This window comes from Apaloderma vittatum, unplaced genomic scaffold (genome assembly GCF_000703405.1).
Source record: "Apaloderma vittatum isolate BGI_N311 unplaced genomic scaffold, ASM70340v1 scaffold6005, whole genome shotgun sequence".
Classification (NCBI taxonomy): Eukaryota; Metazoa; Chordata; class Aves; order Trogoniformes; family Trogonidae; genus Apaloderma; species Apaloderma vittatum.
In genome coordinates this window covers 32,598-58,099 of record NW_009717544.1, presented here as the reverse complement: position 1 = coordinate 58,099, position 25,502 = coordinate 32,598, and the positions used below count along the sequence as shown (strand labels likewise).

General features: G+C 44.6%; 1 protein-coding gene across 1 annotated transcript in view; it reads left to right on the top strand.

Annotated features, from left to right (window-relative positions):
• Window positions 1-25,502, top strand: part of LOC104274328 (rho GTPase-activating protein 32-like) — a gene marked incomplete at both ends in the record, with an annotated part of 49,806 nt that overhangs the window by 5,739 nt on the left and 18,565 nt on the right. The window contains one exon of the mRNA XM_009869926.1: window positions 19,294-19,380. Within this exon, the coding sequence (XP_009868228.1) occupies window positions 19,294-19,380 (87 nt within the window). The remainder of the gene's footprint in view (window positions 1-19,293; window positions 19,381-25,502) is intronic.

The window sequence follows — 25,502 nt, the reverse complement described above, 5'->3', positions numbered from 1 at the left end:
CACAACTCCCTGAAAATTGGCACGGTGTCCCGCCAAGATCAACAGATTTTTTAAAAACTGGAGCCTCCAGGCCAAGCTCCTCGAGGCCAAAAAGCCTTCGGAAAATATTCGAGTAAGTTCACCTCAGTTTTTCTGGATTCTTCTGTTTCCTGGTCTCGCATCCAACGTGTCGCTGCTCCAGCAGAAGAATTCTGCCCTAGAACAAGATCACACCTGGGAAATTCCAGCTTGCTTGGTTTGCTTCCAGTGAAACGGGGAGAAATCCAACGTGGGTTTTATAGTGGAAGGGTGATGTCAAGCACGGAGAGCATCTCTCCGTGACACTTTACTAATTGTTTTACAGGTGTTGCAAGCTATGGGGAAAGCTAAGAGCCTTATTAGTGATCCAGCTTTAATGGGCAGGAACGTCTGCTGGTTATTCATTGAAATAAAATATTAATTAATTAAAGTGTACGAATCCCCTGCTTTGGCTTACGCTGATGTTCCCTCGTGGCTTTAGCCTCTCAGATGTTTTTTAAGCAGCTCTTATGCTTTGCTCTCACCTTTCTCCCTTTGACTGACAGTTACTGAAATGAATGATTTATAATGTTTAATATTTTTTTTAAATCAGTAAGAAGTAGCTTGTCCAACACTACCCAACTGACTGATCACTGAATTGCACTGCTGAGCCGAACTGGTTTCAGGGAAATCGCTCCCAGTTTGCAAACGTTGACCTCCTGCAGCAATCCAGCTTATTTTATTTCATTTTCCTTCCCCTACATTTAACGCTGAAAACAGAGCAAGCTTGTTTGTGGATTTTCAGCCTTTTTTTTGGTGCGTTGTGGCTATTAGATGGCGCGAGTAGATCTTAAACGCAGCTGTAATAAGCCCAGCTGTTAACTTTGGCGTTGACCTCCCGCTGTTTGCCCCCATCATAAATCATCTTTAGCAGCGTGTCACAGAAATGCAGAAAAATCGGTTTAATTAGCAACTGGAACAGAGTTGGGTTGGGTGTTTTTTTCTTCCCTGAGGTTTAACGGCCTGAAAAAGCCAGAAAGATGTATTATGTGGATAATTAAAATAATATTAAAAATTCGAAAAGAATCCGTGCGCTCCAGAAAAATAATCCCCGTTTCAGTAGAGTTTTGTAGTTCGAAAAGAGGATTAAAACCCTCATGGTTTTGTATATAGTAAGCCATACTGTTAACAGAAATGGTGTTAAAATACAGCATAATATTATACTTGTAGATCTTCGAGCGTGCCAAGCTGGTGTGATTTTAATAGTGAGCAAACTTCATGTGGATTTGATCCCTGAGATTTGCAGAAGCAGGGATGTGGTTTTATTCTCCAGGTGATGTATTAGCTGCTAAACCAAACAGCCCTGGGAACATCGACATTTTGTGTTTACTGCTGGCAAAAAGAGTATTTTGTTTAGTTTGTGCTCCCATGCCAGAATTTTCAGGTTTGGTGCCGGAGTGAGCAGCTCAGGGCGAGCAAGCTTTTAAATTTTAAACCCTTCTTGAGCTTGGCTTTCCAATAATGGTGTGCACCTGCGTCCTGTAGTTCTTGGTGAAGAAGTACAGAGAGGTTATAACCCGATTTTGCAGAATTCTTGAATTCCTGACTCTCTGGGCTTTGAGATCTCTGGCTGGTTAAGGGCTGTGTGTTTGAGGAGACCAGATTTGCTCCCTCTGTGCTGCTCCGTGTCCTGGAACGGTGCGGGGAGAGCGTTTGCTCTGGTTTCCAGGTAGTTTCCAGCCTTGGAAAATCGATAGTGCTTTCCCATCTGCCTCGCTCACTAACATAATCTCACCCAAGGGCATGTGGTGAGCTCAAGATCATTCTCTCATTATAAAATCAGGGAAGAGTTATCTTTGAGGACTCAGGAAAAAGGTTGTTGCTGCACTCCCAACCATCATAATCTACCCTGCAAGGCAAGAAAATGCAGAGAAAGGCACTTGAACGAATGCTGTTTAGATACTACATGACGAAAATTATTATAAGTTGCTGTGAAATGCAGTGCAGCTGCTTAATTGATCTTTGTGGTGCCTGCGTGTTAACCTTATTTATTACAAGTATGACACGTCAAAACATTCTGGCTTTGAAATAACTACATCTGGGCCATGTTCCCGCTTACCAGCATGAAGTAGTTAAAGAAAAATCTTCTGTTATTTCTACAGCATGAGTCCAGGCATTTACTTTGCAGCACTGATAAATTATTTAGTATTTCTTTTATCTGCTGTGTCCTGCAATAATTATAGGTGTAGCAATCCTGGCATGGGCAGGGAAGCTGCTGGGAGCCGGAGCCTGGGAGTAGAAAGGATTTTCATGAAAGAAAGCCAAGTGTCGTGTCAGGACAAGGGATGCTGCCTTGCTAAGGTGAGGAAAACTCAGGATTTCTTGAGGTGTGAGGCTGGAGACTGGAGAAGCATCAGAGCCTGGTTCAGTGTCCCCTTCCATGCACCTTCCCTTGCGGCTCAAGTTTTGATTTAGCATCACGCTTTTAGTTTTTTCAAACTAAATAAAAGCTAGCCTGAGTTCAGGAACTCTTTTTGGAGGAGTGAACTCTTAAGCTAGTGCCTGCACTTTGAATTATTAATGCATTTTAGCAGTAACACCCGAGCTGCGATGCGCGCTTTGAGCGCGCCCCACACGAGCTGTGCTGGGTTCGATTTCCCCCGGTACGTGGTCCCTGCATTTCTCTGAACTCTCTTAAGCGTCCCCATATCCCTCAGTTTCTGACTGCTTTAAACTAAGTGGAGTTCAAAGTGAGCAGAAGATCTTTTTAGAGCTGGTTGATGCTGAAGCACAAGGCATGGGGAAGCTTTCGTCCTGGAGTGCTGCTCTCCCCTCACCAATTTAATTTTTCGTGCCTCTCTAATGTCATAAAGATGCAGAACTTAGACCATTCATTGACTCTCTTAGTCTGGCAAGTAACGTTCCAGTGTCATAAAGATGCAGAACTTAGACCATTCATCGACTCTCTTAGTCTGGCAAATAACGTTCCAATTTTCTGTCTGATGGTTTTAAGATAAACAGGGAAGGCTTGGATTTTTAATGACACGATATCCACATGCTTTTACAATTCTTTGTTGTGTATCTTGTGGCTGAATATTTGATTTTCCCACTGAAAAGCGCCCAAGATGTGGATGATCTGTCATGTTTAGCTTGAGTTAATGAGATGTTTCACCTGCCAGGAGAGGAACTGAGTCACTCTCCCGTGACAGCAGTGTCAGTCCAGGGTGTCTTTGGGGGTGCTACTATAACTCTTATCCTCATGGTTGTATTTCTGGAAGAGCTGAATCATAAAGACTCGTCTCCCTTGCCATCTGGCATTTTAGCAGAATTTTCAAGATTAAAAATTGAAACACGAGTTGGAGAACTGTCTGTGACCCTTTATGCAGTTTGCCCTCCTGAAGCCGACACTCTGGAGACGACCAGTGAAGGTTTTGACACGTGAATCAAAAAAACCCACCCCAAGGCACTGTTGATGAGCTACTTCACAAAAAGTCAAAGTCGCCCTATTTATTAAGCTTGCCGAGATAATTTCTTTAACACCACGAATTTAAGGTGTTTTGCTTTACTGTTCTCGCCGCCCTTCGCTGAGTCAACATACAGAAGCTGCCTTCTTTTATTTGTTAAACCATTTTTCTTCCTCCTCTGGGATTTTGCAAATATATGTGAGATACTGCTTTTGCCACATGCCATAAATAACCTGTGGTGGGCAAGTAACGGGGTCATTCCTTGGTGTGCTTGTGTTCTGGAAAATACAGTTTTCCAGTTGGCATTTCTGCCCCTGGTTTTGCAATACCTTTACATAGAACTGCTGGAAAGAAATAAATCTATTATTTTCCTGTTTCTTTCCTTACTGTAGAAGACTCTTCGACCTCACTGACTGGCTGTGAGGCCTTCCAAGGGCTTATTTTGCTTCATTTCTAGTCAAACTTGAGCTCCAGTCTGTCTGAGTAAATAATGTAGATTAAATAAATGATACAGATTAAAAATAGTGGAATTTTCAAAATAATTTTCAGTTTTCCTTAGGGATTTTTCTGTGCAAGCCTTAAAGTGTACAAGTGTCTCCAGGCCTTTCTCAACAGGAGTGAAGAAACTTATTTGTTGAAAGAAACTTGAGTTTCTCATGTAATTGCTTAAGACTTAAGTTTAGATACCAACCATTAGGCAATTTCTGGGTAGGGGTTATAAAGACCTCAGCTGAAACATACAATTTTCAGTCTCTTCTGTGAATTCTTCCTCAGTTGAGGTAAAACTAAACCCACTTATTTTAAAACCTGACTGGAAAACTTAGTTCACGAGTTGAGGCTAATTTTCTTTAAATCATAAAACTCCCGTAAATGCCGTTGAATGTTTTCATCATAAATACTCTCAGTCCTTCCTACACAAGGTCTAATTGTGTCACGTAGCTGTTTGATTGTAGCATAATGTAAAATCTCGTATAAAAACATCGTGTGTGTGGGAGGGAGGGCTTTTACAGTGCCGTGTCTTCGCGGAGTTGCGCTTGTTCTGCAACTCGTAGAAATGTTTCCTTCCATTTGGGCAATATTTACTTTGCAGAGCAGGTAGGCACCTGCAATGTGTAGTGAGTTTTTTTGCAATATGTAGAATATATTTAGGCTTTAGACCTGTTGACGAGTTACTTGGTAGCTGTGTTTTGAGTTCTCTATGGGAGCATGAGTTGTATGTTGTCTCAAGCCTGCTTTTTTTCTCAAAGGAAAAGCAGTTGGCAATGCTAGAGGAGTTGTTCAGGGCACAGCACCGTCCCCAGCGTGTTTGCTGGTGAATCCCGACGTGGGAAGACACGAACTGGGGCTGGAAGAACCCAGGAAGGGTAGAGCAAAAGACAAGAAGCCTCATGCACACGGAGAGGGGAAGAGATGCAATAAATACAAACATCGTGATATCCCCTTGGAGCTTTGTGTTCAAGCCAGGTGGTTTTAGTCTGGCTGAAGTTTTATTGCACCATCTGGGGCTGAGGGAGGAAGTTTTGGGGTTTTACTCCTAGAAAAACTTTTCTTTGTAGAAGATCGGTTTGCCCATAGACCTCTTTTTCGTTTTCCAGACCCTCTTTCCTGGGGAGGAAAACGCTTCTATCTAGACTATTCCATGCTTCAGCACTTGCTCAAGTTTTTGTGTAAAACTGCGTGTGGTGATCTAAAACATCTGTCCGTGTGCCTCCAAACCCAGCTGTGGAACGGCGACTTTCATTTTCTTCCTTTCACAGAATAGATGTGAAATTTTAAAGCGTTCTTTCTCACGCGTGGGCGCAAAATTATGCTTCAACCTTCCCCGCCTCCTCCAGCCAAAGTTCGGCAAAGTAATCAGCAAGTAGCCCAAGGATAAATAAATGCCGAAAGCGCCGCGTTTCACACAGCCCTGTTGATGAAAGATGAGTGGTCGTCGATCTTTCCCACTCCTGGGGTCACTGGAGGAAATGCCGTAAGCTTCCCCTCTGCTTTTATCACTTCCTCCTGCCAGCGAAAGGGAGATTATTTCCCTTCATTTGCTGCTCCTCTTGTCAGCAAGAGAAGTTGATATTTAGCCAGGTAATAAATAACAATTCTACTGGGGAAGAAGTTCTCAGATGTGGTCGTAACACTGATTTTTAAATTTTTTTTCCCCCTCTCCCTTTCAGCCTTGAGTCTAATCATGCAAATGCTTGCTCAGAAACACATTGCTTGTGTGTCGTAAGGCTTTTGAAGACCTGTGGAATTACTGGAGGGATTTGGTCTGCGGCACGGTGGATGCTGGGAGGAGATTGTGGATCCCAAAGGCTGGTTTTGCTTCCTCAAACCTCCCTTCCTTGCCGAGATCTATAAAACATTTTTTTTCCCAGTGATTGTGACTCTTACCAGTGTGGAAAAAAGAGTTAGTATTGATTTAGTGGGGGAAAAAACCAGAAGAAGTGAGTAAGAGGCTAATAGCCTAGAATGACAGGACTGTATCAATTTTCAGTCCTCTCCGAGGAATAATATGATTGTTTTCAGCAAATGGAAAAGTAGACTCTGACTAAAACTGTCACTGACCTCCCACAGATTTTAATGGATTTTGGAGCTTGGAGAAGAAAAGGCAGTTGTAACTAACTCGGTGATTTTAATGCACTTTCCTTAAAGTCAGCAGTTCAAAGAAATGCAGGAAGATAAAAAAATGTCTATATCTTATATCCTGGCTTAGATTTTTTTTTTTGACTGTGGATAATAAGCTTAAACATTAACAGATTATAGGTTCTAGGTGGTTTATATCCTTCATGTATGTTGCCAGCATGTAGAATGAACCTGGTTAAAAAAAGATGAGATGAAAACTGTGAAGCACTCTCATTCTTGGCCCATTCGAGTGGCTTTTCTGTGGAAGGGACCAACCTTGAAAACGACCCCTCTTCGTCTGATGAACGGGGAACGTCGCGTTGATCGGCACCAGCCGATCTTGTCGGTGCCGGAAGAAAGGATGCTTTGTTTCGTGGCAAAGCCACTTTTCTTCTTTACACAAATAAATAAATAAGCCAGCTCCTTTGCCTCTTTGTTTGTCACCCGAGCGGCTGGTTCCTCTTCCAGAGCCGTCTCCATTGTTTCGCCACCGTCAGTATTTGGGTGGTCTTACTTTCGTGAAGCAACGGGGACTACACGAGTGGAAAGATAATTTTGCCGGCGTTTTCCGCAGGAACCAGAAGGGCTGCCTTAATTCCTTGCCATAATTTGTAGTGCGATGCCATCTAGCGTGCGAGGAGCTGTCCTCATCCTCTGGAAATCCGGGACAGCCGCGATCTGCTCCAAAGAGCTGCTTCTTCTTGGTGGTTGTAATAAAATTCATGGCGTCGCGAGCTTCCACTTTTCAAAATTCTCCTCTTGATAACTGCTTGAAAAATTAAGTTTCTGGGGCTTCAAGCAGGTTGGTAGGTGTTTATATCCAGTTTCTTGTCCCCATTGTGCTTTCATGAAATACGGTTAGAAACCGATGCTGAGTTCATATCCCTGATCTCAAATTGGAGGCCATCTCAGTTTGATTTTGCTGTTCTTTGGACCCGTTGCTGAATGGATTCAGTGTGGTAGAACCAGCCCATGCTGCGTGTCTTCATCTGTACTTTAATCTCTTACCTAGCTCTTTTGAATTCCTCACTTGGAGGAATATAGTTTTTCCTGTCAGGAGGACAGAGGAGTCCTTCCCTCTCTCATTCCATCATGCCGTTTCTGGTACCCTCGTCCAATATGTGAAGGGTTTAATTCTAAATACTGCCAGGAGAGGGATTGTGTCTCCCCAGGTAGTGACTGGAGATCTGCGTGGCAAAGGCTGCCAGAGAGGATTCGTTTCTCAATAATCTCATTTGGGCTTCAGTTAATTGTGACATCAGGCTTTAGTAGGGTGTGAAATGGAAATGGAGAGAGGTGACACCAGATGCCTTTATTTACATGTGTTCATCAACACGGGGCCAAACGACGAAAACAAATGAAACTGGAGCCGTTCCTGGAGATTGAAGTGGCAGGGAACTTTGGAAAATGTGTTACTTTGCAGATAGGTGGAAGGTCAGTAGGAGGTTTTTTTTTTAAAAATAAAATACCAACAATGCCAGAATCCTATCAGAACCCTGCAGTTACTGTATTTCGACAGTACCAAATGTGGCAGTGGAAACCCGTCATTACATTGAATTAGCTTTCCTTTGAACAGCAACATGGAAGAGATTTATTTTTCCCTTTTTGAGCATAGCCTGTGGTGTAACGAATAACTCTCAAGAGCGGGCATGTGTGCTTTGTGTAGCAAAGTGCCTATTTCCAAATGTCTGGTATTATATTCACCAGGGTCAATTAACTGGTGACTAAAGGTGGTTTCCTTTGGAGACAGACTGGGTTTTTCTTTTTGGCTGCTAGCTCCGAAATGGTAGGCATGGCAGTTTTATGGGAATTCGTGTCGGAAGCAAAGTTTGTGTTGCAGCCAGAAAGATTTCGTAGTTAACTGTTTAACCCGGCTCCGCGGCGCGAGAGGGAGAGCAAATACCTGACGTCGGTTCCTCTCTGGCAAAACCCATTATGTCACTTCTGGCTGATTCTCCTAATTGTTCAACACAGCAATTTAATTTGAGTTCCTGGGAAAGCTGCGGGTTTTGATGGTGTTGCTTGGGGTTGTTGGAATGAGGAAGGTGATTTCTCTAGGAAAGAGTTGAAGCGGGTTCAAGGAAGCTTTTGCATTGTTTTTCTGGAGAAGTTCATGCTGGAGAGGTGACCGCGTAAGGCACGTTGGCTGCTGTGCTCACCGGAAAGTAGATTTACCACTGGCTTGGTGCCTCCTGTTCACAAGTGAGAACTGAATGTGCTTTGTAAGGATTTCGTTTCATAAAGTCAATTTAGAGAATACTCAGAATTGTAGCCGGTTAAAATGTGATTTGTCAGTTGAGGTAATAAGAACTTTTTTGGGGTTATTTACTGGTGTTTCTTTTCCCTCGTAGAAGCTATCAGGTAGGAGTAACATCAGCAAGCAGCGTAACTGGTTTAAAAGAGGGAGCGAAATGTATGATCAGGCTTGTCTTACACTGATGAGATCCTTTTCAGCTCCGTGGACGGATGAGTAAGATGTGCTGCTGGCGGGCAGAATGCAGGCAGATCGCTGGCACGGCCTGTGACGGGTCATTTCAGGATGCTCTTTGCCTTCGCCCCTACGCTGCCACCCTCAGAAGAGATTTCCTTCGTCGTCACGTTCTGTAATCTCGCCGTGCCCATGACAGGGCATCGGCAGCGGCACCGATTCTGTGACACAAGTGGCTTTCTGAAGTTGCCAGGGAATACCCAGGTGCAAGAGAGGACTGGGAATCGGCTTTCGGATGGGCTGAGAGAGGAGAGAGCCTTGGAAGGCTGCTCCTTGCTGATTACTACCCTGTTTTGCACCAAAAAAGGCAGCTCTTGAGGTGGCTTAGGCTGGGTAATTTGAAGGCTTCATGGCCTGATGTTTGTTTTCTTTGTGCTGTTACAGCACCCCAGAGCTGCATTTCCTTGCTGAAAACAGAGGAACCAGTGGTTCCTTCTGATGAGTCTCCAGTGTGACAGTGAAGAGGACCCTTGGATGGAGGAGAATTTTCCAAGGACTGGGAGAAATAGAGTTTTGGGGAGTGGGTGGGTAGGAAACAGAGTTTCTTTTTAACAGTTTAATTTTTTTTTTTCTAAACAAATGGCATTGAGCATTACAAATTATCTAGGGTATTTTCACAGTGGAATGAACGAAGAGAAACTGTTCAGGAGGGGGGAAGTTGCTGTCAGCTAATGAGGAAGACTTTAAAACTGTCTGTCCCCATACTATCTGTGTATCAAGTGTCTTCACAGTCACGTGAAGATGCTTTTCAGGCAGCAAGGATCCTGAACTGGTGAAATAAATGTCAGGCAAGGGTAGTCTTGATAATCAGAGCCACTTACACGATCAATAATTTTCAAAACGCCTCTTTCTGAAAGGAAGTGATTAGACCTCGATATTCCGGACTGGCAGAAGTGCAGTGAAATTTCGGTAGCAGTTTCACTCGCCGTGGTGTCCGTTAGAAAGAAGAGTTCTTTGAGAGCTTAAACTACCTTGCGTGCTTAAAATTGAACCCAAAATGTGGGACTGAGGGGCAGAGGGCATCTCCGTGTTAGCAGTTATCGGTGCTGAATGACAAAATCCTGCCAGGGAATTGATTTTGCAGATGCCCAAAGTATCGTCAGTTCTTTGGCCATAGCGCAGACCCCTTGGATGAGCTGAGGTGTTTATGCTGCGAACTTGAACGGGGAAGATTTAGCCAGCAAACTTGTCATCATTTAAATACTTGTTTTCTTTGGGAATACGTGAACAGAGAACCCTTGTAGGGCACGCATCCTGCGGCGATCTGCAGTTTGCACAGCACCAGGGAGAAGAATTTCAGGGAGCTTAACTTGAAAGCCGTGAGGCATCAGCTTGCCTGGCTTTCAGGCATGTGATGGCAGTTTGCTGTCATTTTCTTTATTATTATTCCCCCCTCTCTTCCTTTCGAGCTGTAGCAGCAGACTTCTGTGCTGCGCCCGAGCACAACCCCTGCCTGCATTCCCTCCCTCTCTGTTGCTCTTGGCTCCCGACAAACTCCGCGGCTCGTCTTGTGGGACCTTCCCGATGCGAGGGCGAGAGAAAGGAACGCCGCCGGTTTCTCCGCGCCGCAAATTGAGCATGAAATGGGCAGCGTGGAAACGGCGGACGGGGCCGCGGAGACAAATCTTAAACGCTATTCATAGGCACGTTCCTCCGAAGAAGCAGCGGGAGGCGCCGGGAAGAGAGGAGCAGGCGAGCGAACCCAACACGGGGAGTTTAATTGGATTTTTTTTGTGCTAGTTTCGGAGCTGATGCCTGGAAGGTTTTTTTCAATTAGCTGCTGGGAAGCTACGGAGAGACCTGGAACTGTTAGGCCTTGGCTAGGGAGCCCATCCATGGAAAGAATAGGTCGTTGTAGCAGGGGTAAGTCGTGCTCAGCCTCTCGGAGATCCTCTGTACTCGGTATAAGATGCTTTTTTGTTTGCTGGCACAGGCTAACAACAGCAACGGGAAAAGAAAACCAGCTGGAAGAATGCCTTCAGGATGGCACCGAATGCTAGTGTGGCGATAAGGAATGACTTTAACAGGCAGGGTCGTCTTTTCGGGGTGATCAGATGTGATGTGGAAGGGGGAGTTTATTGCCTTTTCCGTGTCGGCTGCCTTACGTTACAGATTTTAAAGCTGAGCCTAACGCAGGCTGTGCCTCTCCTGCCAGAGGTTAACCTGTGGCCTTTTGCAAGATTGTTTTTTGCACCAAGGAAGTCCGTGTGAAAGGCAAATTAATGGGTTGTAAGGAATTAACTGGGAACGTCCCAGCTGGTGGTTTCCTATCTCAACACCAGTGAGTGGCTGTTCACCTTTTTAAACTTAGGGGGCACCTTCTGCTGATTAGAGAAGTGAGGGGTCAGTAAAAAATAAAGCAGTGTATTGCATTTTGTGGTGCTGGGTGTGTTCCAAAGCGTTGCCGATAATGCCTAGAGCACTTCTTTTGTTAGCAAAGGGTTCTTTTTAAAATTAGAAGATTTTATGACTTATTCCCTTTCCTTTGAGCTTCCATGCATCTTTCTTTAAAAGTAATCCTCGGAGTATAAAGTAATGTCTGTTGATAAAGACAGTGCATACTGACTCTGAACTTTTATCTGCATAGTTTTCTAAAACCTGTATTATGTGTGTCTTTCTGGAGCAGATACGTATGTCTGTGAAACATAGGTTTGGTAAATCTTTAATCAAGTGTGGGCACACGTGGTGCTCAGATGCCACACTGACAGGAACCATAGGAAAACACACAGTAGGGAGAGAAATTTTTAGAAGATTACCTGCATTTTTTCATTCCTGACCAGTAAATTATTAACCGGACAAAATCAGCATATGGGATTTCTAGGAATGACTTTGCCCACATGCCTAGCTCGGCAGTTCCTGCAGCTCAGTCCTGTCCCAGGCTCTCAAGTCGGTGCAAATCGATGCGAAGCATCTACAAAATGACCATGAGAATTGCCAGCACTCCTTCATTTGGAAATCCTGGGAGCCTTTAGGATGTGTCGTAACTTCTCCCTTTGTGCTGGCTCAGCTCTCCTTGTCTTTTGTGTAGGAGAGTTGGACTTAAACCACTTCCTATTTCCTGCCTATTTTCACTCATTGCTTTTCACATGGCCACTAAGCCTTTTGTCCCTTGCACCCAGATTTGCATATGAGAATAAAGAGAATCTCTTTCCATACTTTTTTTTTTGCTTTTTTCCCCTTGGTAGTTGTGTCAGGCTGCGTGACACCTCTCACTGGAGTTTGTGGTCCGTGTGCCACATAACTGCTGCTGATTCGGTACCTGCGTTACTCAAAAATCTGAGCTTAATGTTTGCCTTAAGTCAAAGAAACTGAGACCTTTTCTGCGTTTTATTTATGGTTTGTGTTTGGCTGGGCAGCCAGGCTAGAGTAAGGAGGACTGTTTGGACTAGCTGCTTTCAAAATAACTACACTGTGTGCGTGGCGATGCTTCTGGCACACAAAACTGAGATTGAAATTAATTATTTGGAATCTGGTTATTTGACCTGTTGCTTTTCTCTTACACTGATTCCTTACAACACCGTTCTGTGAATAGCTGGGCTTTCTGTTTCTTCCTTTCTTTTTATCTTTCATGTTTTAAAAGTTAGGAATTCGTAGGAAACAACTTGCTGTGCTCTAGGAGACAAGCTCTGCGCAGCTTAGTAAGATCAAATCTCACAAGTTTGAAACAGGAGTTCAGAATCCTTTCCCTGATGCAGAAATGTCATTTGCACGCTGCGCTCTAGAAGATACTTTCTGTAAGGACACTCCAATACGTGATCAAACTCTTTTAGGTCAAAACCAAATCGAAGCCCTCTGCTTGGGGGCAGGATTATTGTACCTGGAAGTGCCAGGAGTTGCTGCAAAGTTTGTAATTCTGTTTTGTCAGCAGTGTAACACTAGTGGGAACCTTTCCCCGTGGTCATTTTACACATCCTCGCAGTTGCTTTAAGGAGATGTTGCATTGATGGAATGTTGTTTTATGGAAAATGAATTTGGAAGAGATAACTCGTGTACCTCAAAGTTATTTTAATTCCATTTTGCCTGCACCGAGCTTGCTTGCTTCTCGTTGCGAGCCCGTGCAGCAAGGCACACGGGGGGTAAGGCAACGCTCTGTTTTCTCCGAACAACAAAACGGTCATTGAATCGACGCCGTGCCACCAGAGAGGCTCTGTATTTACTGAACCCAGATGCATCCACGTCTCTGAGGCCAGGACTCACCCTACCAGCTTTCTCTGGAATGGCCACGGGTTTGATTTCCATCCTTTGATTGCCACGAGTTTGCAGAAGGAACACGGGTGCCGGCGCCCCTCCATCCTCCGGCAGCGATTGCCCAGCTGTGGCCACGGTTACTCAACGCAGGGACTTCCCATGTTGTCACCACGTGTAAGTTATTACCCCCTCGTTTGTCTGGCAAAGCACGGCCACCCGTGTCCACAGCGAGCATGAGTTTGAGAGTCGCTGCTTAGTGTCGTGTTTCCTCGTTGTCTTCTCAAACCCCAGAGACTGGAAGGAGTTTCTCCTCCATGAGAAAAGAAGAAAATGAGGTCATCATAGAACCAAAAGAACCCCACCAAAACAAAAAACCACACAGGAAATGAAGCAAATCACTGTAGTTCTGGATTTCTCCTGTGTCTTCCCAAACTTAATTACAAGCAAGGCAAATTCTGCTTCATGTGAAGGAGCCAGAAATTCTGGGTTTTCCCCAAATGGAGGTGAAAAGCAGTTTTCAGCCCAGTGGCTTTAATCTGAAAGCTCACTTACTAATTTATCTCACAGCTATTAGAATCTTAGCACAGTTTTGGTTGGAAGAGACCTTCAAGATCATTGAGTCCAAGCTTTGTCTTAGCCCGATCGACACGATTAAACCATGTCCCTCGGTATGAAAATTTTCCAATACTTTAGCCTGAGAACCCTTGTGTTTCTGCTGCTGCTGCAGCGCTTCTGCTATCTCAGAAATTGATTTCTTTGGAACAGAAATTGTCAGTCTTTGTGATGTGGTACAAGATTAACTTGACTTCTGATTGGAATCACACTTCCCCTAGAAACAAATGAACCCAATCTAGAACTCAGCACGCATCTCAAACTTTAAACAAAGACTGCTGTTCACTATTATTTTAATAATTGTTTCCCACTAGTTCCTATTAATTTTCTTGATCCTTTGAAATTCTTGGCTCCAGCCAAAAGCAGTGTTATAAGTAATTTATGTGGCCAAACTTAGGCGAACTTCAGAGTTTCATAAGAGATCCCATTTTCCTGGAATTCCCAGACCCATTTCAGACCTCCTCAAGTCTGTGAGTTTATCTCTAAATTTTCACCCTGTGTTTCAGAGCTAGAAGCTCAGGGTGCTCTCTAATCATCCTTCGCCCATTTCTTGATTTCTTTAAACAATTATTTTGGAAGAAAACTTCTGTAGTTGATGAGAATATGTTGAATATAAAAAATGAAAAAATACTTCCCTAACCTGGAGTGCCCGGAGTGAGGAACTTTCCTAACGGTCCGTTCGTATAGAGCTTTAAAGACAAATGACAAACCCAGTGAATTCCAACCAGGAAACCCAGAGGTGGCAAATCCAGCTGGTGGAGCCTCTCAGGGTGTTCTGTCCTCTTTGCCAGAGCCCGAGGCGCTGCTCTCACGGACGGGGTCTTCGTTAGTTTGTTTTTAATAACAGCAGATATTTTAACTTCATGAAAACGTTCTGTTTTCAGACCCTAAGAAGTTGAGGTTTTTTGCCTAATGGCGTCCCTAATGGCTGCATCTAAGAAGTTTTTATGAATATTTCATTGCTTATGAAGATTGACCTTCTTACACATTTAGAGGAAATAAAAGGGTGAGACCACAGGAGAAAACGTTTGCAACTTAATGCGCGGAAATCTGGGGAAAAGCATCTCTGATCCATCTCCCTGAGATTTTTCTGTCTCAACAAGCATCAAATATACTCGGCTTAAGAATTAAAACAAACAAAACCCCAGCAGCACGTACATAAGCTGCCTGTGTCGGCAGCTCAACCGGGAATCAGAGGTTGAAAATGAGATTCTCCCGAGTATTCAGCACCAAAAACCAAAATCACCATCCTCCGACAGAATAATGCGATGGAAATCAACACCTGCCAGACCCACGCTGATAAATTTAGTCGGTGCTAAAAGCTGTTGTTGAATTTCAGCCTGAAGCTGGCTCCTGCTTGCCATGTGGGTGCCGTATATTTTTCTCTCATCTCTGCCTATTTATAAAGAACGGTAGGATTTATTAGTCCTGAAGGTGAAGCTCGGTTGAAAGGCTGCTGACTGCTGAATAATAGGAAAAAAAAAAATCATCTCGTGTGATTTTTTTCAAGCTTAAAATACTTCTGGAAGTAGCTACAGGCAAAATACACATCTTGTAACCTTTAAAATTTACTTAGTGCTTGTGCTTGCATAAAAATTCAGCCTCCTGAGCACACCTGCCATTTGATGTGAGCGGATTCGAAGCCGCCGTTTCATTTCCACCTTCCCGTGATGTTTTCGGCTGCTCTCTGCCCAACCCACGGGGGGAAAAAACAGGATTTCTTCACGGGGGTGTTGCTCCTGCGCGAGTTTTTTATCAAAGCTGGCAGGGGAGAGAGCCGGGCTCTCGCTGTCTGTCGCCCTGATGAGGGTTGAGTGCGGTGTTTCATCGATTTGTCGGGGCTAATGTGTAAATGCACAGCTCGGACGTGCAGCGAGTGATTTTTCACTCTGTAGTTAGCTTGGAGTAGTCATCTGCGTGGCGTTGCAGGCGAAGAATTTTGTCTTTTTTGAGCTGATTTTTATTTTTTTTTGCATTACTGCTCTTGAGCTTTCAAATGGACGATTTAAAATAGTTCAAAGTGGAGTCTCGGGTATAAAAATATTCTTTAAACGTGCCTTCCTTGTCCTTATTTTCATCGTTACTTGGGTAAAGAAGGCGGAAATGTTCTTTTCCTGCTCTGAAGCCACAGTTCAGTGGGAGAAGACCGGGAACCGTGTGGGAGTATAATTAGTACATTTAGCAAGATGAATCTGGAGAGAGGAAAAATAGGCCGGATAAATACGTTTGTGCTGTCAGAGTAATTAGTTAGGAAGTGTTTGAAAAGCTTCGCCAGCCTAAAATTTCAAATATAAGAAGTCAGATCTTCAAATATATCAAAAAAAGCAGGTCTTGAAGGTCCTCCATTACAAGACAAAGTGATGTAAGTAATGGCTTTTTTAGATATTTGGAATATTTTTGATATTGGAATTTAGGAGATAGTGAAAATAGTGTCTATTAGGGAGTGGAATGGAGCGAGGTAGTAAAAGCTTTTTCTTAGAATCAGTCTCCATCTCCGAGTTTGATCAGTGTTAAAACTTTTAATTTCTTCAGGGTTTGTCCCAAGGCTATTTGGCAATTTTTCGTTTTTAAACCAAACGTGGCAATATTTCACAGGGAAATTAGCCTGGTGTTGCTTGCTCTTGGCCATCAGACCTATTTTTCACCCAATACCTACATCCCAAAGTGATACATTTGGCCCGTGGGTTTTTTGTGATTTGCTAAATTGCTTGAACGTCGTAACGAGAGGACAGACATCAAGGAGATGTTAGAAGTGTGGTGTTTTAGAAAGAAAGGAGGATAAAAAAAAAAAAAATCTGTTCCTAAAACTGTCAGAAAAAATTATCAGAGGTATTAGTGGTTTGGAAACTCGACAAGCTGAGTTTGGGAAATTCCGGTTGCATGTGTCTGGTTGCTTTCGCCTTAAATTCCATCTCGGAAAAATGTAGAAAGATCACCAGGTTTCCTCGGAACAATGACACGGCCTCTGCCAGGAAAGGCATCAGCCTTTCCACTGGCTTAGAACTCCTGGAGAAAGACGTTCCTGCCATCTCTCCTCGAGATTTTCATGGATATTCACGTTATTAGAGGTGAACCCTGTTGAAGTCGGTGCAGCCCGTGAGGCTTCCTGCTGCCTCCCCATCAGTGCAGCCTTTTCGAGGAGTTTCAATAAGAACTCAGGAGATTTAGAATTACTTTCTCTTTTTTTTTTTTGTAAGCTGCAGGTAAGATTTTAAGCTTTAGGTAACAACCCTGTGCAAAATGAGTTCCGTGGGCAGCGCGTTCGTGGCTTGGCAACAGATTGATGTTGTCCTCCAAATGTTTTTCAAAGGTGTTCTGGTTTCTAAGAGGAGCGCACAAAACCGTGACTGTGGTTTCAAGTGGAGAGAAAAAAAAAAGAAAAAGATTTCCTGGCTCTCCAAACTTGTATTTTAATTATTTTTGCAAGTGAAACGGGATCACTTTGAAAGAAGCTGCCTCTGCTCCCAGCCATGTCCTCTCCGCGGTCGCTCACCCTCGATTTTTGGATCCTGGGAGGGTGGCAGGTCCCGTGCGCCTTCCAGACGTCTGCGCAGTCGCCTTAAAATTGCGAAGCTCCGGACAAATGAATGAATCTTTTAAAACGCCTGCTGCCTCGCTGCCGGCGCGCGTCTGCCGGGCTTTGATGCGAGGGTTATTCTTGGAGGGAGAGCAGAAGGGAGCTTGCAAAGCCCCTTTGGAGGGGAGGGGTGAGAGTGGTTGGTCTGTTCTTCTTAACCCCTGTCCTGGAAGACGAATCCACCCACGCAGGGCTGTAACCTGTGAAACCACCAAGCTTTTTGTTTAGGACTCCTGGATGTGCGGTGCCGTAGCTTGGCCACCCTCCTCTTCGCTCTGTTTATCTCTACGAGAGGAATAACCAATAAATCATCCTCTGCAGGAGACTCCTGTAATCACTGTCTTTATCTGCGAGCTTACCCGAGATGAGCTGCTTTTTCTCAGACGGTGGGAACACCACATGAACTGGAAGCATCTTTAAGCTCATCCTGCCCGTATACATACCACCAGTAAAGTTTTGGCTGCCCTGGGTGGCAAAATTGGGCACGAGCGAGGTACGCGACTTCGTTGTGTCTTTCAAGCTGTGACGGTGATGCTGTCGCTGTTGATACCGTGAGATCCCGCCCGCTCTTGGAAGTTTCCAGTTTATTTTAATTACCCATCGTTGGGTAGCTCGTTGTGTTGGGAACTGCAGCTCTTGCGAGGTGACGCGGTGTGAATTCGCTGGTAGAGGGAAGATTCCCTGCCCGCTCCGGGGTTTAACATTTCAGTTTATATATCATATACCAAGTATGCTGGTTAACTCTTCAGTCAGTTACCATAAATGCTATTTACAGATCGTTTCAGCTCTCCCTCACGATACTGAAACTGTTGCAGGGCTATCCTGGAGACCCTGCTGGCTCTGGCCCGTCCCTTAGAAGACGAAATTTGATTTCCCAATTTTGGACTCGACTGAATTCTGCCCCCGAATCATGGTCAGAGTGTGCTAAGGTCAAGAGAGGCTTTTGCTTCTCGTGAAGGAGCTGTGGTGTGCGTTTTGTAAGGGAGGCTGCTTGAGGAAAGGCTTTTAAGCACCGTGACATCCGGAGTTTTGGAAAGAACGATAACGCGCGTCGATTAACAAAACAAAATTATGCCGCCTGGAACGGAATATTCACCTTGCAGAGTATTTTGCTGCAGGGCAGTTGTGTTACAGGATAACACCAATAGATTTTCCTGCGTGAACAATTCTACTCTCTGTCTTTTAGCAGACACGAGTTGTCCAGTGACCTTTTACAACTTTTCTCTGAGAGGTGATGCCATTCAGCCTTACTTTTAACTTGATCCATCCCTTTTTCTACCCCGCGTTGTGTTGGGCAGAATCAGGCCTTGAAGATGTTCAGGGAGCTGCTGAGTTCTGGTTTTCTCTTACAATCGTTAAAATACAGCATTTGGTGATTCTTCTTCTCAATCTTATGTTTATTTTTCCTTTCACTTACTGCTTTTTTTTTTCATTCTTGGCTAATTCTGATTTTTTTGCAGCCTTACATTTTTACGTACATGTTTTTTTTCTTGTTCCAAAGCGACCTTTGTGTGAAAAGCCTTGGACTCTTCTTGAGCACTTTTTTTTTTAACCTGACATCATTTCTGCTTAAGAAAAAAGCGAATAACTCTTCTGGCTTTCACTGCAATTTCATGTCCATTGTATAAGGAGTAAAGACAGCGGTGATGGCTGGTGTGTGCAGAGGGGTTGAGATAAATCTCGTCCTGTTGACGTGATACATTTTAAGTGCAGGCTGTCAAGACTAGTGGGAGTAGCAGGACTAATAGCAGGACTAGTGCTCGGTCCATCTGCAGGAATGACACGGTTAAATCTCTCCTTGCTGCTCTGAAGAAAAGCCCACCCTGATGTTAATGACTCTACGTGATGGATGGTAAAAACTCTCTTCTGGTGGTAAATGGCTTGAAAACACTGAAATTAGGAGATAGCCTTTGTTATCTAATATCTGCCTGAACACATAAAATAAAAAGCTGCATAAAATCGGAGAGGGATTCGCTGCTATCTGGTCCGTGAGTACGTACAGAGGTATTTTCAGTGAACGGTTCTTTTTGCAGACTTCTAAGCTGAAGCTCCAAACAGTTTGCCTTCTCCCGGTTGCTCGATGTTGGACGCATATTTTTATTTTTACACCATTAGGTGAGATGCCAATTGGATTAATGGCACGCGTGAGCCGCGAAGGCTGAATATTTTCTGTCTGACGACTCCAGACAGACGAGCGCTTCCCCGATTCCCTGATACTCAGCATGTCTTGGAGCAAGTTGCTGTGAATGTTGTGCTTCATGCATTATTACATGCCTGGCTTAGCCCTGCTCACTGACCTGCTCTTTCTCTCTCCCTCTTTTCTCCACCCCCTCCCCGCTCCCTTGGTGTAGCTTTCGCTCCCGGAGGAACAGAATGAAGTAACGAGAAACGGCTGCGAATCCAAGGAACTGGTCTACCTTGTGCAGATCTCTTGTCAGGTAAACGCTGTGTTTATCTCCCCTCACCTCCTTTTTGCAGACTGGATTGCATCTCGTTGGGCAGCGCAGCCTCGTCGTATTTTGATGCGACGCTTTTCGGCAGCGCGTGGGGTTTGGTGATGTTTTTTTTTTTATTTCCGCTTTTTCGCTGGCCCGCTCCTCCGAAGGATGCTGTCTGTGGTACCGCCACCAGCTGATTTTAAGAATCGAGGGGAGAAAAAGGAGCCTGCTCAGCAAATAATCCTCGCTGCAGCTTGTGCAGAGCTGCGCGATGATTAGCCTGGAGACGCCAGCGTGCCTGCTCGGGCTGTGCCTGTCAACTGGGGGGGATAGTGTGCATTGACACACAGACACACCAGCCAGACTAACGGAGGATTTACAGCCCGGGACATGGGGATTCTTCGTTTCTCCTCGCTTGTGTCTCCAGACATCTGGTACAAAAGTCTTTTCATGGCTGCTACTGTGGTATCAAAACGCTTGGGGCAGATAAATGCACCCGAAGATTCCCCATCTGCTGGTACGGGGATGGTGACTCTGTAAAATGCTGCGTGATAGATAATCGTATTTTAGTGGTGTTGAACAAAATTGTTGGTGGCTGCACCGACAAATCCCACTGAGATTCAATGCCTGTGGTCATTTCTTAGCATTTCAGATATTTTCACGCTCCATCTCGGCGCTTCCCGAGCGTCCCTCGTTGCGATTCGTGCAGAACTTCCCTGGGAATCGCTGTGCTGTCTGTCTCTCTTTTCAAAGCTCTGGTTTGAAGGTGGAGCTTGGCCTGAGCTGAGCTGTGTGACAGCAGCACACAGAATAATTCCTCTCTGTTGTCAGAGGTGTAAGCACACACATACACGGATTTTGAAATAGTGCTCTTGGGAGAGGGAAGAGAGGCTGAAAGGGAACACTGATTTTCAGGGAGACTTAACTGCCCCATGGATGCAGAGGCTGTGAACCGTGCCGAGAAGCTCTGTTACTTCTTTGTCAGTGTTACAGGACTCATATATTTTTATTTTATTTTATTTTTTTACGTAATCCTTCTGGCTAGCTAGCATTCCTCCCCACCCCGAGCCAATTCTCACATGTCAGTCTGTGCCCTTGTCTCTCAGATACAAAACTTGAGGCATCTGGATGCGACGAAGGGAAGGGCATGGAAGGAGCTGCACAGCTGAGCATCGTTTCTACCGTGGAGATACTTCACCCCTGACATCTCACGGCCTCTCCTAATGTCCGGGGAAAGATTCCATTCCGTCATGTGTTGGATACCAGCGGTGTCTGGGTGGATTTGGCTCCGCGGTAGAATTGAATGGGAGGTGTGAAATAGCTCACGGGGAGAGATTTTGGCAGGACGTGTCTGTATCAGGCCAAAAATGTTGAAAGAGGGAGGAACAAAAAGAATATAAACCAAATTTTGCCTCGCTCACCCTTCGGGTGTTGGCGTTGAGGCACCTGCAGCAGCTCGTGAAGATTTTGATTTCTCAGGTGGACACAGAGAAAAGGAATTTTGTTAAGGCTAAACCCATGCTGATTTAAAAGCTTTATGATGTTTGGGATTCGTTGCCAGAACAGATAGCACAGGGAATGGCCGTTCTGGCGATTTTAGGTTGTGGACCTTGGAGGAATAAGCTAACCCCCAGCCTTGGGGTTGAAATGCGTTGTGCTGCTGCCTGGACTGTGCAAACACAATCTGTGTGTTGTGCGGTCCATAAAAAGACATTTGTCATTTCGCTCTGGAGCGTACAACAAACCAAAGCTTTTGAACGTAAAACTTCTAAAGCATCCAGCTTAGTCTGAGCTGTGTTTGGCAGACCACAGCTCAGCATTTGCACTGAGGAAATTCTACCCCACTCTTTTCCCATCTGTAAGTATAATTTTAGTGGTGTAAAGAGAACGATTGTTTGGTGCCTATTTCGCAAAACCTTCCCAGATAAGGTTTGAAAAACAGTTTTTGGGGAGTTGTATCTGTGACACATTTCTGCTGCAAGTCAGCTTGTGAAATACAAGCTTTGTGTGAGGTTCAGAGGGGTTTTTATTAAGTCTCTTTTCAGCTTTTCTTCTACTTAGAGACCTCAAAAAATTAATCCGGTTTATTAGCTCTTAAGAAGAAGTGGGAATACATAGAGAGCTGATCCAGGTGTTTATGAAAAGTGGAAAGATAGGATTCTTTTGATTTCTTTGAACAGATTTGAACGTGAGAACTAGCAAATGACAAAGGTGGGATTTTAGATTTTATTTGGAAGAGCTGCTGATGGGGGAATTTGGTTTGATTTGGTTTTTTAGAGCAAGTAAGGTGGATTTTCCACTTTTTTCCAAGTCAGATTGTGCTGTTTCACTTACTTCTGCAAGATTGTTTTCAGTTACTGTTGTTGCAAGAATTCTGGAAATTGTTATTGAAATAAGTGTGAACAATGGCAAAAAAAGGGATGGATGGATGGATGGATGGATGGATGGGATCATGGATGATGGATGGATGGATGATGGGTGGATGGGATCATGGATGATGGATGGATGGAGGATGGATGGATGGATGATGGATGGATGGAGGATGGATGGACGGATGGATGGATGGAAAGAAGATTTTAAATAATCTACAAAAGCTTGGAATCTGAGCAAGGTCACCTGTGAGCTGTGAAGGTCCTTTGGCAGCGTTTGGAATCCTTGGGGTGTCCTGCAAGGGAAGAGCAAAGAATTTGCAAGACATTTAAAGGGGGTTACTGTGTGTGTTGAGAATAACTCAGTAAAAGTAAGAGCCCACGAGAAGGTTGAAGTAGGCTAATCCAGGCAGCATGTTTTGTTGAGTTGGAGAGCAGGCTCAAAATGTGCCTTTTTAAATGGTTTTGGATTTGTTTGTGCAAGGTTACAGCAGCAACTACCTGTTTATTTAAATATTAATGTAAGAATGGGCAGTCTAAGGTGAAGAACAAACGAAATCAAATGCAAGCAGGACTAATTACAGTGTGGGATTTGCAATATTTCAGCATTTCAGACATAATTTTTTTGGTGAAATTTGGAGGAGTGGTGAGGAGAGAACAAGAAACCAGTTGGGAAAATACTCGAGTTCTAAGGGAGGCCTTCAGCTGTAGCTGCCTCTGGTGGTTGTTATTGTTCCTTTTCATTATCACAGGTAGACTGTTGAAACAGAAATGACAGGCACTAGAAACCAGAAATGTCAGACTGTGCAAGCATGAGTGATATTTAAGAAAAAAAGTCTTAGGACTGGATAGACCCTTAAATACAGACTGACTGTTGCGAGCTCAGAACCAAGCCGCGCTCCCTCCTGCTTTTCATGGGGTCGTGCCAGCGTCCTGCAAAAGAAACCTCTTTCTGCTGCGACCTTAGGTAGGTTTCTAAGGCTGTTCTCAAAGCAGGAAGCCCTTGTGGTCCAAGCATTGGGTTTTCTCTATTTTTTTGCTTGAATTTGAGCTGCCGCACGGGATACCCGGTGCTTTGCCCTGTTTTTTATCGGAGACAGCCCTCACCAGCTGGGCTGCGTTGCTTTTGATTGATAGAATAAGGTCTCTGATGCGCTAGATGAAGGCGTTTACGCAAATATATGCCCCTCGTGTCTCCCAGCTCTGCCTTGCAGGAGGTTTGAGCTCGGTAGCTGCTGTTTGAAGGAGGGAACAGCGTTTGCAAAACTCCGAAGGCGACCCCATCCAGCGTTCCACGGCTGGGAGCGTGGTTGCAATAATAAGTGCTTCGAGGGCAGCGGTGAGAATGCCAGGAAAAAATGGGATCCGAGGAGGAAGAACAGGCAGGACTCCCCATCCTGGGTGGTTTGTGGGGGGAAGAGAGTGGAATATATTTTCAGAGAAGCAAATATCTTACTCAGACTACTGACGACTCGAGTACGGTTTGCTGGTTCTGCCTGCCTGGGACCACAAATTGCTCACAGTAGGATTTTTGACTTGGGCATTCGAAAAAAACCTTGTATGGTTTGTGAGGGGGTTTTTTTTGTGTCTTAAAGGCTTGTTCTTTAATGCATTAATAGTTTCATTTTGCGCGATTGAAGTTCCAACACCTGGAGCAAGCACTGCTGACATTCCTCCTGTAAAAAGCTTTAAACGGGTGACTCTAAGGGCTAAATTCGGTTTTCATAGCCCTGCCTGCTTGTGGGGACCCTCTGATACTAAAGCTTTGCTTAGAAGGACTCAGGAAAATTATTCTGGTTGGAAATGTATTAAAATGCTGGTCACTGTCACGCCAGCTTGTTTTCTGAACTCCTTTTCTGACATTTGGTACCAAAAGCAAATCACACCCTCCGTTCATGGTGGGATTTGTGCGTAGCTCTGGGATTCACACGAGCAATTTAGACCCGTAACAATGGAAGGAGCAGTTTTTAAGGTAAAGAGGATTTTTGCCCTCTCGCTGCCTTTTATTTCTGACACGGAGTCAGGCGGCCGCTGAGCAGATTCCGTGCTGCTGCGTGAAAATCTCTGCGTGTAACAAGAGATGAAGAAGAAAGACTGTAGATCTTAAAACTTTGGAATTCTTTTTCTCCAATTCTTCTTTTCTCTGCTTGAATATGTATTGGGAAGGAAACGGGACTGGCGTGGTTCTTTCTTGCTCTCTCCTGTGGATGGTTGAGATGCAAGGTTCTAGCCTTGCGCGGATTTTGAACGGCGTGATTTATTTACCGAGCGACTCCGCAGAGATCAATACTGTCATGGAGCTGCTGGTGCTAAAGCACATTCCTTCAGCAGGTGCAAATTTCGCTGCGTTTCAAGCCGTCCCTTCAGAAAACCAAAGACAGAAGCTTGCTGTGCTCGGTGCTAACGGCTCCAATGATCAACTCCAGCAGAGAAACGCTTGGGTGAATTTATGTGAGGATGGTTTTTACTGGGCAAAGAGGGTATCTGGAAACGGTCCCTGCAAGATAGCAGCCTACCCGTTTGCTGCCATGCAGTTGGTTATTTGTGAAAGGCAACGGTGAGTGATTTACGGCAACCTCTGGCTTTCACGCGCTCTTCAGATGGTTTTCTGGGATGGAAACCTGCCAGGCGAAGCGGATGGTCAGCACAACCCTGGCTTAAGAAGGCATGAGGAGCAGGAGAGAAAATGATTTCTCAGAATAAAATGCAGTATCACGTGAACGTTCCGCCACGAAAGTGTATTTTTTAAGCAGCAGAAGCTTTTGTAATTACATGGTAGTTTGTTAATGTCGCATCCTTTGGGCATTTTGCCTTCAGAAGGCAAGCTCTGAATTAGAGAGATCAATCTCCTTGTAGCCAAATTGTATTCTGCTTAGCTCTGGAGCAAAAAAAGCAAGAATCACTGTTGAAATCTAAGAGGACAGGGTAGCGATTATGGTTTCTTTCTGTAAAGTGATGCATTTTGGCAGGGCTTCGCGTTGTCATGTGGTGCTTTGTAGACAAGGCTGGGCCCGGCCACAAATTGAAGAGGACACTTGGCTTTATTCTGGAGAGACATCAAATCCTGCCCTGTAACTAAGCAAGTGTAAACGCATCGCAGACGAGCGGTTTGTCTCCAATTTGACTTGTTTTACAACTTCGCCGAGAGCTGCGCTTGGTTCGAATCCAAAAGAAGAGGAGGATTGTGGTGGATATTCTGATTTTTCATAGCTGCCTCGATGTTTATCTCTCATAGAGAAGTTTAACACGTGTGTGTTTTTCATACCAATACTACAGTGCCTGTTTCCTTGGGAAAGTTGACAGCCCTCCGGGACAGCGATTTCACCCAGCACCATCCTGTGCAGGCTGCAAAGTTACTTGGACCAGCAAATTAATGTAAGGTGGCTAACGAAGCGTCGGGAGGAAGACCCAACCTGAACGACTTGCACGTAGCCAAAATTCCTGGGTCTTGGAAGAGCATCTCCACATCCGAAGAACAGATTCATGGGCTGTGAAATGTAGGACGAGCAGGTTAGGAAGGAATATTTTGGAAAATGGAAATCACATCAAAATACGTGCTTAGTTAAACACAGGATAAATTAAAAATAAGGCTTGTTTTAGAGGTATCAGTGGCAGAGTTCTCGGGGGGAACGTGAATTGAGCTTGTTCCTTAAATCTCCGTATTCCTTAGGGCTTTCCCAGAGCTCTGGAGCAGGTTTGTGCCCCGGTTTATTCAAAACCATCAAGCAGGTGTTTCTTGTCGCTGCGCGTCGT